This window comes from Diplotaxodon limnothrissa, linkage group LG18 (assembly GCF_057381915.1).
Source record: "Diplotaxodon limnothrissa isolate DT_005_m linkage group LG18, D_limnothrissa_male_GT1.1, whole genome shotgun sequence".
In the NCBI taxonomy this organism is placed as follows: Eukaryota; Metazoa; Chordata; class Actinopteri; order Cichliformes; family Cichlidae; genus Diplotaxodon; species Diplotaxodon limnothrissa.
The window spans coordinates 25,284,975-25,300,258 of NC_140613.1; the positions used below are offsets into that span (position 1 = coordinate 25,284,975).

At 38.3% G+C, this 15,284-nt stretch overlaps 1 protein-coding gene across 2 annotated transcripts in view; it reads right to left on the bottom strand.

Moving 5' to 3' along the window:
• Positions 1–581: 581 nt before the first annotated feature.
• LOC146613752 (complement factor H-related protein 1-like) overlaps positions 582–15,284 on the bottom strand; it is a 28,146-nt gene continuing 13,443 nt past the window's right edge. Inside the window, exons 1-8 of one of the 2 annotated variants that reach the window (XM_085377703.1) lie at positions 5,552–5,674; positions 5,279–5,470; positions 4,444–4,632; positions 3,247–3,303; positions 2,826–2,987; positions 2,571–2,732; positions 1,763–1,788; positions 582–1,644 (exon numbers count right to left, since the gene is read on the bottom strand). In XM_085377703.1, the coding sequence (XP_085233829.1) occupies positions 1,612–1,644; positions 1,763–1,788; positions 2,571–2,732; positions 2,826–2,987; positions 3,247–3,303; positions 4,444–4,632; positions 5,279–5,470; positions 5,552–5,606 (876 nt within the window). In that variant the 5' untranslated portion in view covers positions 5,607–5,674 and the 3' untranslated portion in view covers positions 582–1,611. Of the gene's footprint in view, positions 1,645–1,762; positions 1,789–2,570; positions 2,733–2,825; positions 2,988–3,246; positions 3,304–4,443; positions 4,633–5,278; positions 5,471–5,551; positions 5,675–15,284 lie in introns of those variants that run through there. The other variant, XM_085377702.1, reaches the window with a different exon arrangement.

Consider the following 15,284-nt stretch of genomic DNA (forward strand, 5'->3'; position numbering starts at 1 on the left):
TGCCTGAGTAAACGGTCTTCTTGGCTCTTCAGCCACTCTTTGCTGTTTTTTTGCTTTCTTTGTTTTCTTGACCGTTTCTGTTTGAGCTTGTGCCACGGGAGATTTTTCAGTATTTGGTTTTCCGGGTTTTTCAAGCTCATTTTTTGGTCCTTGCAGGATTGTTGTTTTCATTGTTGCAATGACCATTTTCGTTTGTGCTTCTGCCATTGTCGATGGTTCAGCGTTTGTGTCTGCGTTTCTCTGCGTCTGCCTTATCTTAGTTTTAACAACCAGGTTGTTGTGTGTTTCTGCCATCCGAGATCCACTAAAGTTGGTTGAGTTTCTCTCCTATTTAAGGATTTTTCTAGTAGAATGTTCACTCTGACATCACAGGCTGTTCCTTTGAAGTGCCATGATTGGAGCAATTCAAAATAAAATGCCTACAAACCTACTGTAAAGGAAAGGCTTTTATTTTGTAGCATATACTGATTTAACACTATAAAAGCTACTGTACAGAAATTGCAGTAAAAAATAAAGCAAAAGCAAAATATAAGTTTAATAAATGGTTGTTAAAAACCCTAACTAAAGTAGAAGATGACTGTTTAATGGAAAAGTATTCAACATTCTAGAGATTCTCATGCATAATAATTTCTTTTATAATTTAAACTAGGGCAGGTAGAAAACTTTGATATTTAGTGAAAGATGTTAATGAACACTCTCCAATAAGAGTTACTGAATGACTTTAGGCAGTGAGATCATGGTGTTTGCCGAGGTGACAGAATGTCATCTATGTTTTGTTTTAAATTCAGTTTCATTGCTGAATCTAAGAAACAACAGACTTTAATAGAGGTTTACTAACTTTTACTTTTATATCTATTGTGGAAAAGCCTGTAATAATAATAATTCCAAGCATGCAAACTAGTATGCAAACTAAAATTCACAGGAGAGCTTATGAGACCACAAATACTGTTGAGATCCAGTTCAGAGACACAGGTTTTGCGGAGGTGAAGCCTAGAGGACAGGTGGCAGCTACAGATTTGCTCATCTGCTTTTTTCCTGAAAATTTTCCACATTATGACTAAACGAATACAAGTATGAGAATCAGGCACAGGCTGTGTTCTGAACGGTGTCTATTAAAAACTGTATTGAATTTATATGTATTACATTTTTAAAATTAGAATAACAAATTGTGGTACATGTACATGCACATGTGGTCTGTGCATGTACACACATGAAGAATTTGACATTGCAGCATCTATGAAAGTGTTCATTGTGTAGAACTCACAATCCAAACCTCTACTCGAAAACTGCCTAAAAGACTAGTTTCAATATTTAAACAGTCATTTGTAGATGTTCTAGGTATGTACAAACCCCCCAGCTCCACTCTTTTAGCAGACAAAGCAAAACAAAGACGTCTCTGATGATGAAACATTGAATTCAAACCTCAGCCAGCCGTCAACAATTTAGGGATTCAGTGTGCACATCATGTATTGAGTGCATTCAAAGTTCAAAACATTTATGGACAGTTTGGTGTTTAAAGAGCAATCAGCACTAAAACTGTACAAAGAAAAGAAACATGTTTTGTTGTTGCTCTGCAGATTCTGGTTGAAGTGTTTCAGAAAGGTCGTGTTGTCAGTTGGGTTCTCTGAATACTCTGCACACTTCCTGATTAAATTACAAATAAAACAATATTTTTCAAACTGCTGTGTAAATGTTACTCACAATTTAATATCCTTCTTTGAAATGTATATATTTGAAAAGTAAATCAAAGAATTACACTTACATAAAAAATGTCAGCTGTTGGACAACCTAAACATAATGAGACAAAAGCAACAAAGTGGGTTTGTCAGTTAGAAGCTCAGACCCAATAAACTTTATTAGTGAGGACGGATTTACTGCATTCAAAGATAAACCTGTGGAGGAAAATCCTCTCTGTTCTTAAAGAGCCAGACTGCTTTTATTCTTCATGTTTTACTTTTATTCCATATTATCATTTGCTGTCAAGACTGCTTGCAATCATAGACAATGACTCCCACTCCCTCCATAACACACTGCACAATCTGAAGAGCAGTTTCAGGAACAGATTTCTTCAAGTTCACTGTCTGAGGGGAACGTTACAGGAGGCCGTTCCTTCCTGCTGCTATCAGACTCTTTAATTCATCCACTTGGGTCAGATCCACACATGCAGAACAAACACACCTAACTGCACTCTGTTACTTTTGTACACCATAGCATATATTTGCACACATATTTTATATTTATATATATATTTATGTTTGTATTTATACCTATATCTCTATATTTATCTCAATATTTGTCTAATAATGTCTCTGACATGACATGAGTTTGGCTGTTGGAAGTTGGGAACGACTCTATAGGCAAACATCAGCTGCAGCCTTTCACAAATCAGCAATGTTAGGTTTCTATTTCATTATGTTCCTGTGTGGGAAATGTTTATTTACTGGTTTTCTCTTACTATTCTTCTTGAAATGATGTGTTAATTAGATCCTGGAGAATGAAGTTTCATGTATGTTAGCTGTTACAGGAAAAAAGAAACTGAAAGAAAAACAAGAGATCCTTTATATACTTACATGTGCTCAGAAATATTCTTCTATTAGTGCACCGAACATTGATATAATAGTCTTTTGTTGTACAAGGGAAAGGCTTCGTCTCTCCTTCCCGCATGTATTCAGGTGAAGTTTTTACAAGACCATAACGAGCATATCTAGCAGGATCCACCACACAGAACGCTTCTGCAAAAACAACAAGAAGTAAAAACCAAACATAAAAAGAATTTTAAGAACATTTTTAATAAACTTTTAGAGTGAAAATTATTTTTTTGATACCTTCACAGGTGGGTAGTTTGGACCAGTGAGCGTCACTGTAACAACTCACAGCCTCTGGACCAGCTAGTTTGTAATAACGATTGCACTGGTATTTCAAATGCATTGGACCTTCTTCCACAATTACAGCATTTTCAATGTATGGGCGGGCTCCACACGACTGAACTAAAATAAAAGAAAGTGAGTGTAACAAAATGATCATTGTTTACTCAGCTGTTTAGTTTTCCAAATCTTTGAATTCCTGTACAACGTGCTGAACCAATCAACATCAATCATTTCTGCAGTGATCAACGATTCATTCATTCATTAACGCTGGCTTCTAACTCCAATCCAGCTGCTTGTTGTCATTCATATAACTAAATTAAATATATAAACTGAATTTGATGTATATGCTGATTAAGTGGAAAGGTTGTGAGCAACTTACTGTTTATTGGTATAAGACTGTTGTCTCTGTTATTTGAATCAGAGGTGCTAGAAGATGCTGCAGGATACAGAGCAGATAACGCACATATACAGACAACACATCAGTCAGCTTCACTTTATAAACTTCTTTGACTTACAAATCAGTCCTGCTGCCAGCTGTACCTCCCTGATATGTGATCACAGTGAATCATCCTGTCCCCAGTATCCTCTTCTGTCACAACAACCCTCTGCATCTCCTCTTGCACCACGTCCATGAGCTGAGGTCTTCCTCTTTTCTCCCTGCTTGGCAGCTCCATTTTCAGCATCTTAGATCTCTGACTTCATCTCCAAATTGAGCAACCTGAGCTGTTCCTATGATGCACTCATTTCGTCAAATCTTGTTCCTGGGCACTCCTAATGAAAATCAACTCTGATGCCTCCAGCTCCTGTCTTTTTATCAGTGCCATACATCAGAGCTGGTATCACTACTGTCTGGTAAACCTTCCTTTTCTCTCTTGCTGCTATCATTGTGTCAGAGTTCACTACAAGACAGTCACCTCCACCCACTCCACCCTGCATGCAATCTTCTTCACTTCTCTTTTGCACCATCTGTTATTTTGGTTGACCCAAGGTATCTCCACTACTACTTCTATTCGTTGCATCTTTACTTTTCCACCTGCATTATCACAGTTCTTTTGTTGGTACATCAAAGAGTGAAAGTGTCAGGCCAGGACTCTGCAGTCTATTAACACCTACATGCTAGTGGACATGAGGGGGTTCACTTCCTGGCGTTCCAGGAGGAACGCTGGTTTGAGTGGGGTGTGAAGGAGGCCATTTACGTGAAAAGGGAAAGACCATCTCTGATTTGAGGGGGGAGCCTAAGGGTACATCTTTCAGCATCTTTCAGTGCTGTGATTGCAGCCATTCCCCAACTCTCTGTGAATGCTACTCATAGCCATTGATCAATGGTTTTTGATCAGTAGTTGTTGATCAATGGTCATGACAATTTGCATATTAATGATCAAGAAAATGGTTTAATGGTTTAATGCTTCCTCTGCCTGCAGGTTGAGAGGAGTTATTGTTACAAATTTGTCAGTAATGGTGCTTAAATGCACTTCTGTAAAGATCAAGACACATCATTGATCTATACTACATGGATACTATATTATTATTATATTATGTTATAGTGTGTCAAGAAGTTGAATTCATGTCCACTTACTGCAGGTCGGGCCTTGTGTCCAGCTTCCTTGTGTACAAACAGATTTTGTGTTGTGTGCTCCCGCTGCAGTGTATCCATCCTCACACTCATACTGCACTTCTGAACCTGCAGCAAACACTTCCTGGTAGTCCTGATGAACGATGACTGCATGGGGGATTTTAGGAGGCACGCTGCACGCATTCATGCTTTCTGTAAAATTAGATTTAGACTCAAAAACGTTATTAATCCCAGAGCAGGGCCGTTTGTTTGTAGCTTATTCACAGGATCAAACCCACAAAACCTACAGTCCTTAAACACTAATCATAAAAACTCCTGTGAGTTGAGTTATGGATCAAAGAAAAGTGAGGACCTGCTACTGTAAACAAATTACATAAAATGCCTTTATTAACAGCATTGGTCTCAAATTTGTTCTGTGTTGACCAGTATTAATTTGGTTGACCAATAGTTTTCATCATAGTGTGCAGACTGTGGTGTCCAACCGGATACTTACAGATACTTTGCAGTTAATCCAAATTGCTATAGCAAGAGTACTATCATCATACGTCTCCTGTATCATCTTCCCTTTATTGGCTCCTTTAAAATGCAGAATTAAATTTGACACTCCTCCTCTGACATAAAAGGTCTTAAATAAAGAGTTAAAGTTTCTAAAAGTAGAATGGGAGGCAGCACTTTCATCTATCAGGCCCTTCTTTTGTGGAACCTGCTCCCAGTTTAGATTGAGGAGACAGACACCCTCTCTACTTTTAAGATTAGCAGTTTAAGGATCTTGGAAAGAAGGCGACCAGATTTCTTTAAGTGGGTGAGCAAAGAAAGAAGAGCTATTGGCAGGACTTACCTATACACTGTGGCTGATGAGACCATTTTCCATTGTGACATGTGCTGGTTGCCCACCAACCCTTCATTGCTAGCATGCGTCCTTCGTTGCAGGTGTAGCTCAGCTTGGTGCCCTGAGAGTAAGTCTCTTGCTTTGGGGCAAAGAAGCCACCGTCCAGTGTGGGAGCATCACAGGCCTGTGTGGTGCTCTGTGCTGAAACACAACACTGAAGTAAGTGCAAAACATTATCAACCAGTGTAAATGTTTTTCTGTGAAGTTACTTGTTGTTCTCACCGTGCAGCACTCCAGGAAACCAAAGAAGAGCAAATGCAAAATATTTGATGCACATTTTTAAATCGTCCAACAACAAAGCAGCACCAGCAGTTAAAGGTAATCCACATGAGAACCAGCTACTTATCACAACTGTCACCCGAAAGTTTGTGCAATCACCTTGGCCCTTCCCATTTTGTGGGATGGAAAAAAGTTCGTACACATCCAAAACAACTTTTGAGAAAGAACGGGAGAAAAACCAGTATATATAAATATAAATATATATATAATAAATATATTTATATATATTTATTTATATATATATAAATAAATATATATATATAATAAAATATATATAAATGTTAGAGCTCTGATCTAAAACTCATGAACTTCTTTCTTTTACAGCTAATTTATCGAGACTGGGGTTTTCCACAGCTTCTTTTCTCAGTGCTTTTGTTACATATCGTTACATCTGTTGATTTCATGCACACACCAACATCTTCCCGATGTCTACAAAACTTCTCATCACCCAGAAAATGAAGAGAAAATTGTTGGTTTTACTTTGCCGATTAGTTTGGTTTAAACATAGTGATTTCAAATTACATTATTCATGACATTTATTATTTCAGTGCGTATTGAATGAATAGAGCAACACATATTTTGCATTGATTTTATTAATCACACAGTGGATGTTGTGTTTGGGACATTTTCTCTGAAGCGACTCGAAATATTTACTTTGAAACATCAAATCAATGAAACTATTTACAGTCCAAATTTCAAAGTCATTTTAGATGGCCTACCACTCTGTGGCCGAGTTGCTGTCGTTCCCAATCACTTCCACTTTGTTATAATACCAATAACAGCTAAGTGTAAAATATTTAGCAGCAAAGAAATTTCACAACTGGACGTGTTGCACGGGTGGTGCATCCTATCCTATCACTGAGCTCCTGAGAGCGACTCATTCTTTCACAAATGTTTGTTGACGTCTGCATGCCTGAGTGCTGGATTTTATAAACCTGTGGCCGAGTTTATTTTAGAAAAAGTTCAAGTAGGGACTCGGTCACCGTGATGCCTTTAACAGGCCACAGCTTAACAGCCATGGGATTGAAACTTTAATGTCACATCAAATTAGTGGCTGTACCACGCATTTAGTACATGCAAAAGTGAGCTGTGAAACATTTCTGCATCTTAGTCACTGTGAGCTTATTCATTAGGGTCCAAATGCAGGACTCAGAGGCTGCCATGATAAGATATAATAAAGAATGAAGATGACATGTTATGAGTACATTAAGTGGAGAAAGGAGGTGCTGGGCCCGATCCAAGGGTGAGAGAAGGATACACCCTGGACAGGTCGTCAGTCTGTCTGCAGTTGTGGCGTATTAATTCAGTTCAGTTTAATTCAGTATACTTACACTTGTATACATTTTTACACTTACACCTACGTTAAGTGTATGTTCAGTAAGGACGATCTGTAAGTGTTCATCTGTCTGCTTTCTTGGCTGTTTGGCTGCTAGTCTGTTCATCACGTCACTTCCACTTTTTCACGGTGTCCTAGTCAGTGCTGACATCATTGCTCCACTCCAATCATCTAATCTGATCTAATTGCTTTTACTTTTTCCACACAGGGGCAGGTGGGTTTGAATAGCTTTATATCTCTTAATAAATGAAATCGTCATTTTTAAAGTGGATTTTGTATTTACTCAGGATATCTTTGTTGAATATTACAATATGAAAATAATTTTTTAAAGCACTGCATGTTTTAAGAATACTGTATTTCAGGGTTTACACATAAAAATTCAACCTTTATGCTGAGTCTAAGAAATCATTGTCCTGTTAACATAAATTACAAATTGTAAACTAGAAAGTGCATTTTCTGAAGAAACTGCAGTGTGAATGCTTGAATCTGAATGTATGCATTGAAATGAAATAATTACTGAATTTAAGTTAAAAATTTTGAATGAGATAAAAAAAAAAACCCCGAATTTAACCTGAAAACAAAAGTGCTGAACTGCTAAAAGCTGAAGGTTACACAGAAGAAGAAGTTGGAAAAAAGCTGAAAATGTTTTAATTGTAAATTAGAAAAACCTAAGAAATGAGAAAAGAACATTTAGAGTCAGAAAACATCTGAAAGAATATTAAAAGGTCATATTCTTTGAATCACTGAATGACTAAAATGTGATCCCTCCACTTGGACCCACACAGTTTAAAAAGTTTACATCTCTGAGCTTTGAAAGACAAGATGTTGGAAAAAGAACAACGATGGCGACGTTTTGAGGGTAAAATGATGGCTTTAACACTGTGGACACAGCAGCAGTTGAAAGAGAAGTGTTTAAGATTAATTTTGGCAGAGTGGCAGAGAGAGCTCGTTAAGCAGGCAGGTGTGAGCCTGGTTGCTATAGTGACCGCACCCAATGGCTCCATACACACGGACACAGACATGCACCTCACTTTTGCTGCTTAAAATGAACAGAAAAGTCAGGCCGAAACAAATCGTTCCCAAATGAAAAGTAAAAGTCGTATTGACAAAATTCTTTCACTGTGAGCGACAGCAATGTCTAGTCTACCAAATTCTCAGTTTTCATGTCTGTGGAGTTTATTATATGGACGTGGTGACAGTGGAAAGACACCATGCTCTTCTGATTTTCAAACGAACCTTCTGAGCCATTTTAACATTAGAGTCTATGGAAGAGTTGGAGGGAGGAGGCTGTGCATTGGTGACATTTATGAAAGAACCATAACACCTAGTACAATAGTAAACACATTGGATGAAAGAGGACAGCCATGGCTACGTTTTGAGGGTAAAATCATACCTGTAGAGCAAACGCTGCGGACACAGCAGCAGTTTTAAAAAAGATTTTAAGATTAATTTTTTTGCTCCTCTCACTCTAGCAGTTGAGCTGCCTCACTCTAGCCCCAACATTCTGTCCCATACACACCCATTATAAACTCTGAAACGGGTGAAAAAACATCATGAAACTTAAACTGGAACTGAAGAAAAAGTATAATAGATATTGAAAAGATAAATGCAAGTTGAATAGTTGAATGTCTTGTCTTCGTTTTAAAGTTTGAATGGTGGCTCTATGTCAATGTATGTGGAAGTAGTAAGAGTTTAAAAATGAGTAAGTTGAATGAGGATTTGAAGGGTCTCCCCATTGAAATACATTATAAATTTTTGTTGAATAAAGTTGAATAAAATTAAAAATATAAATGTTAAAAATATGAAAAATGGAAGCAGTGTTGTCCAAAAGAATAGGAATCTAACGGTGTTTGAATGGTTTTTCTAAGTTGAACGGTTTTGAAGGAGTAGGATTACAAAAAACGTACGGAATACAGAATAAAATATAATAACTAGAAAGTGCATTTTCTGAAGAAACTGCAGTGTGAATGCTTGAATCTGAATGTATGCACTGAAATGAATTAATTGCTGAATGTTAAGTTAAAAATCTGAATGAGCTGGAAAATACAGAATTTTTAACCTGAAAATAAAAGTGCAGAACTTTTGAAAGCTGATGTTCACACAGAAGAAGTTGGAAAAAGCTAAGCATGTTTAAAATGTAAATAATAAAAAGATGAGTAATGACAAAAGAAAATTTAGAGTCAGAAAACCTCTGAATGAATATTAAAAGTTCATATTCTTCTAATTGAAATGAACTTAAAAGATGAACAAACATTCTGCAGAAAATACAAACTTTAATATACAGCATGATGTTTTTCAGACATATACACATGTGTATATCATGTTTAATAGTATTACATACATCAATTTGTTTTGTATGTCATAGAAAATAACATAAAAATCTTAAGTCATATACAGCTTCTTTCTGAAAAGGACTGGTAGAATAAAGAAAAATAACTAAATTAAATAACTAAATAAAAAATAATGAGCAACATATGAAATACATGAAAATTCAACTTTTAAAACCACAATCCTGAACCTTTAAATTGTGTTGGTTTCTTAGAACATGGCTGAACAGCTGTTTCTATCGGTCTACTTAATCTTCTGATCTGTCTACACATCTTTTTATTACTCATTCTTTTTTATGTTTTAATGTAAACAGAGTCCACACAGTGGTAAAAGAGAACTGTATAGAGATTTGTGAGTAAACTCAAATGAAAGCCTAAGGTGGTGACACAGTTTAACACATGCAAATAATCAAATAAACACATTAGTCCTTTTTGTGAACATGGATAAATAAGTATCAATACAGCATTGTTCAGCCATGCCACTAAATGCTTTTTTACACATTGTTTTAACCTGGGCTCAGACACAAAGTCCCAAATTTAGTTAGTCCCTGACTTTGAGTTGTGGTTATGACTAATTATTATACACAAGGCTTTATCTATCTAAACTCTAAGGACACAAATATGAAAAAACCTATACTTACCAGCTGATACCCCACACTACACACTAGGTGTGCCATGTGACCTGAAACTTTGGTACAAAATCATCATAATCATTCTGTTAACACTGTTTTTTAACACTGTTTGTGTTGCTGTTCAGCAGTTTAAAATGTTTTAGATTGGATTACATGGAATGAATTTGAATTTTCTTGGGGGTTTTTGTATGTGTTTCGTTCTCAGCAGATTTTTTCTTCCATACTGTTGAATTCCAGTTACCACATTTCTGGTCATATGACATCCCAAGTGCCCACTTAAAAAAATCCCCACAGTTAATTCAACATTAAAACAAAATAAAAAAAATGTTAAATAAATAAAGGTTTGCTCTGTGATGAAATATTAAATAAGCATACATTGTACAGAGCACTAACAATGAAAACAATCCTTTAGCCTGTTGATCAGAGAGAGGCAGTCATTATGTCCATTTAAAACCTTTAATCACAGAGCACAATGTTTCTGTGAAACTATGAAGTCCCATATGATCCTCATCACGTCCAGTGACTTCAGAGTGGATCCTCCCTGTCATCCGGCCAGTGTTTGATGTGTGGCAAGCAGCACAGAAGCAGGATAGCTGAGGACTTTAAAAGAAGAGCAGAAAACGGGAACATATGTAGTTGTAAATGTAAATATCAGTGATACTTGTCTTGTCAAAGGGAATAAAATAATGAAAATGTTAACTTACACACTCATTTAGAGAGGATCTTGACACTGCACAGAGGAGGCACAGTCAGTCTGACAATGATGGTGATCTCCAGGGATGTTTTCCTGCAGCAACATTCCTGCCAACTGGCCATATGATCCAGAGTAGTTGGTTTGTAATGAACAGAAAGGTGTATATGTTAGGTAGTGTGCACTCAGAGCTGGTCCTAAGAAACAAACACATCCTGTAATAAACTGAATACCTGTAGTAGTGCTGCTGCAAATATGAAGCCCTTCTATCATGAGTGGTTTCAAAGAAGGTGTTTTGGAGGCTCGGTCACAGAAACTGTGCAGTCTGTTCAGTCCTGAGTGTCTCAGCTCTGATGGGGATGGATCACAGAGGGAAACACCTGAGTACAGACATTACAATACACTCTAACACTCCTAAGGTCAAGTGAAAACACAATTTAAACACTTTACAAAGAATGAATACATGTTTTCATGGAAATTATGTCATTAACCCTTTTTGTTGTGAGTAAATCTCACCGACTGCTTGTGGGACAAGCTAGAAGGAGGACTTATCACAGAATGTCTCCTGTGCTCCAGATGTGAAGTCTCACGCTCTGATCGTACGGCGATGAAGATGGTGATGATGAAGCCTCTCTGATCTGTGGCATTACAGTTTCTAGCTGCTATGTGCTTCACACTGTTGGATCTTACATGTGAAGCTTGGAGAAGACACAGGAGGACTGTGTCTCTCTTAAAAAAGAAAAAGAAAAAAGGAAACCTAACACCCCCCCCCCTCAGCTCCCACCGTAAACCCCCCCCCCCCCCCCCCCCCACTCAACTCCCCAACCTCACACCATCCAATGTCTATACAAATGTAGGGTATCAGCTGGTAACAGAAAGCAAGTGTTACATATGTACTACTTATGTAACACTGCTGAAACATTTCTGGCCAGAAATGTGCAGTTATCAACCCAGACCCACCCTGATGATTGCACTGGCCGAAACATGATAAAAGCTCATAAAAATGTATGTTTCATCGAAAGATTTGTCCAAAAATATAATCGTATACTTTTGAAAAAGTTTAAAGTTTATAACAAACCAAAATAATAACATTTTTGTAAATAGTATTTCAAAATAGAGGCACACATAAAGTGGCTTAACTGTCATTATTGCTGTAATTAGGTTTGTTTGTTTGTTTGTTTGTTTGTTTGTTTGTTTAAAAAGCAACCTTTAGTCATTATTGTTCTCTCAGAAACAATGAAGAAGCTGTTGAACATTTATGTGTTGTGTAGGCAATCCTCTGGTCCACCCTCCCTCCCTCCCAGCCACAGTGAGACTGGGGCAGCCTGGCAGGATGTTGAAGCCTGGCTGCAGAGAGGATATGCCTACACTATTCATTTTAAACTGCTATATTTGATTTTTCTGACATTTATAGGTTACTGTTAGTGAACTTTAGATTTTCTGTGATAAATAAAATTGTCATCTTTTACTGATATCATTACTTAATTCATGTAATTGTATTTTATGTAAACAATTCAACCATTATACTGCAATGCAGAGCGTCAACTTTTAAATATCGCTCTACTTTCTTAAGTCATTCAAAAATATAGATATTACTTACTGTATTCAAAGATCTAGATCATGAATCATCACAGGACAATACACAGTATACTGGGTCATGGTAACTATGGTAGGTCTTCATGACTCCAGAATGGAGACATCGATCTGACTGAGAAATGAAAATTAGGTCAAGCAGTGTGTTCTTCTCTGTGGTAGGGGCAGTGATGACCTGTGCGTATCCCCTAGACTCAAACAGCTCCAGGATTGGTTTGTTTGCACTGGATAAAACATTCTCATTAAAATCACCACAAACTATGATGGGATGACAGTCCATGATCTCCAATGAGTCTAATAGGCTTACCAGGTTTTTCAGGAATGGCCTCAGAGTGTAGTCTGGAGGTCTGTATACAACTGCAATCAGAGCACTGACTGGTGCTTCAACCTTTAAAGCCAGAAATTCAAGGTCAGTTACATTATGAATGTACTGTTTTTCATGCACTTGAATGTCACTTTTCACATAAACAGCAACTCCACCACCACTTCTGTTTGCCATCTGGGGAAAGTTTGTGTAGGACAGGTGTCTGTTGCGTTTGAACAAATTGTAATTTTCCAAGTGGAGACTCTCTGCGACAAAAGAGCCCCGCAGGTGTGTTTCTGTTAGGCACAAAACATCTGCTAGACACAATTCATGGTGACTTTTGATGTCATTAATGTGAGCTGGCAGTCCCTCTGTATTATGATGAACAATGGTGAAAACCTCTGACCTGCTCAGTGTTTGCCTCACGTGTAGAAGAGGCATCATGTCATCAAGGTTGGCTTGTCTCATGTTCTCAAGCGCTGCAGTGATTTCTGGGTTGGTGAATATTTTTTTCTCCTCCATATCAAGAAGATACAGTCCACTGAGAGACGTCACTCTACTGACAGCTACGTAGGCCATGCCGGGCTCAAAAATGCTCTTAAGAGAGACAACAGCTGATGTAGTTGTCATACCCTGTACCTTATGTATTGTACATGCAAAGGCCAGCTTCACTGGGAACTGTCTTCGTACCACTCCTTTCTGCTTCAGATTCTCCTCTGCTCTCTCAATGTACACCATGTCGTCTGCTGGTGTGCGGTTATTCTTTCCAGATGTCTCATTATCCATTTTAAGTCCAAGCTTGATGATGTGTTGGTCGTTTTCAGAGTGAACTACTCTAAGTAGTATTCCAAAAGCTCCATTAACCAAACCATTTTGTATGTCAATGTTTCTGGTGAGCATGACACGAGCTCCTTCTGCAACTTTCAGTGTGTCTGGTAACTCGTTTTTACCTCCTTTCAATGGTCTGTCTTGAAGTGCCATTCTGCCAGTTCTAGGATCTTTTCTATAATCATCTGCATGGATGTCAATGATATGAGTGTGGAGCAGAGCCAGTGTTGCAGAGTTGTGTGCATCCACTTCTTTATTAGTTGCAAAAATGTGCAATGCATCAGTTGGACAAAGGGCTGGTTCAGTTATGGCCTGTGACAACAAATTTCTATCTGCTTCGCAAAGCTCATCCAACTTTCCTTTCACACGAATTCTGTTCAGCATCTCTGCAAAGACAACATCATCTTTCTGACGCATAATCTCAGTCAGAGTGATCATCTGAAAATGCTCCCGCCACAGGTCGATCTCAGACGGGTCGTGCACACAGAGAGGTTTAGACTGTCGCACTGGGGGTAGCTGATAGAAGTCTCCGACAGCAATGACTGACATGCCTCCAAAGGGTCTCCGAGTCCCTTTGATCTGTTTGAGTCTTGCATCTACATATGCAAAGAGATGTCTTGACACCATAGACACTTCGTCAATGACGATTATTTCAGCATTCAAAAGTTCTGATCTGACTTCATCCAGCTGATTGCCAAGTCCCTGAATGGGAGGTTTTAAGCTTCTAGGCAGCTTGAGAAGAGAATGCAGTGTTGTTCCAGAAATGTTAAAAGCTGCAGTCCCAGTGAAAGCAGTTAACAGGACGGTGGGTTTTGATATGTCAACGTCGTCTGCATATCTGGGCACTTTGCTCAGTATCTTAGATGCTTCTGAGTAGATGCATTTGATAAGATGTGATTTTCCTGTTCCAGCACCACCATTAATATAAAAGAAAAACTGCTCTGGATTTAGAGCACAGACTCTTTTAATGCACCAGTCTCTAACTGCATAAAATATGCAGGCTTGCTTCTTGTTCAGATTCTGAAACATCTGACGTAACAATGTGGGATCAATAGCAGGGGGTTCCCTGATGGCTCTGACTTCTGTTGAAGCATCAGCCTGACGGCTGTAGTCGGGCACATCTTCCTGTTCATTTTCATTGTCTCGCTCTCTTTCTTGTTCGACAAGTGGCAACCTTACGAGATCTGATTCAGGTGCCAGATTACACCATTCGTCAGTCACACCTCTATTCTGCTCATATTCCTCAACAGCGCTCTCGATCTCCTCACTGTTTTTCTCATATTTTTCTCTGTTTCTTTTGACAATGTGTTGCACGTACTCAAGATGGTCAGTACCTGGTAGCTGTACACAGCCAGCACCATAGAAAGCCTGATAGGTTGGCAAAGATGGTGTTTTCAGTTCGTGGTCTGAACGATGAGGAAGGTACAGTTTAAGCAGTCTTCCGTAATATTGCTCTGGATGTTTTTCTTGTGAGCAGCGGTGAAATCTGATGATAGCAGGCTTATTGTTTTTGCGCCTTTGCACAAACCCCATCTCATTGAGAAGGGGCAAAACATCTTTACCTTTTTTCTGTTGGCCATAGACAATCCTGCAAGTAGCAGCAAAGTCTGCCATGCACATCTCCTCATACTCTGGTGTTTCAGGTCTGGCTTTGTATTTGTCATTCAAAGATGTCATCCAAACATTGGAAGACTCAGGTGTTGTGTTGTCCAGAACTGACAGGGGACGACTCATTTTCACAGGATTATCATCAGTTGGAATGAATATTACAGCACGTGAGCATTGCTTCATGTGAAGACCACATGCACGAGCAACACACTCCTGTGCACTGATCTCTCGCTTCTTTGAATATGCCTGCATGACGGCTCTCATTTCATCGCACTCATTTACACTGTCCTTATGGGAGTTCTCAATGACAGTTTTCAGGTACTCAGATAGCCCGCCCTCTTTTTTTGATATATATTT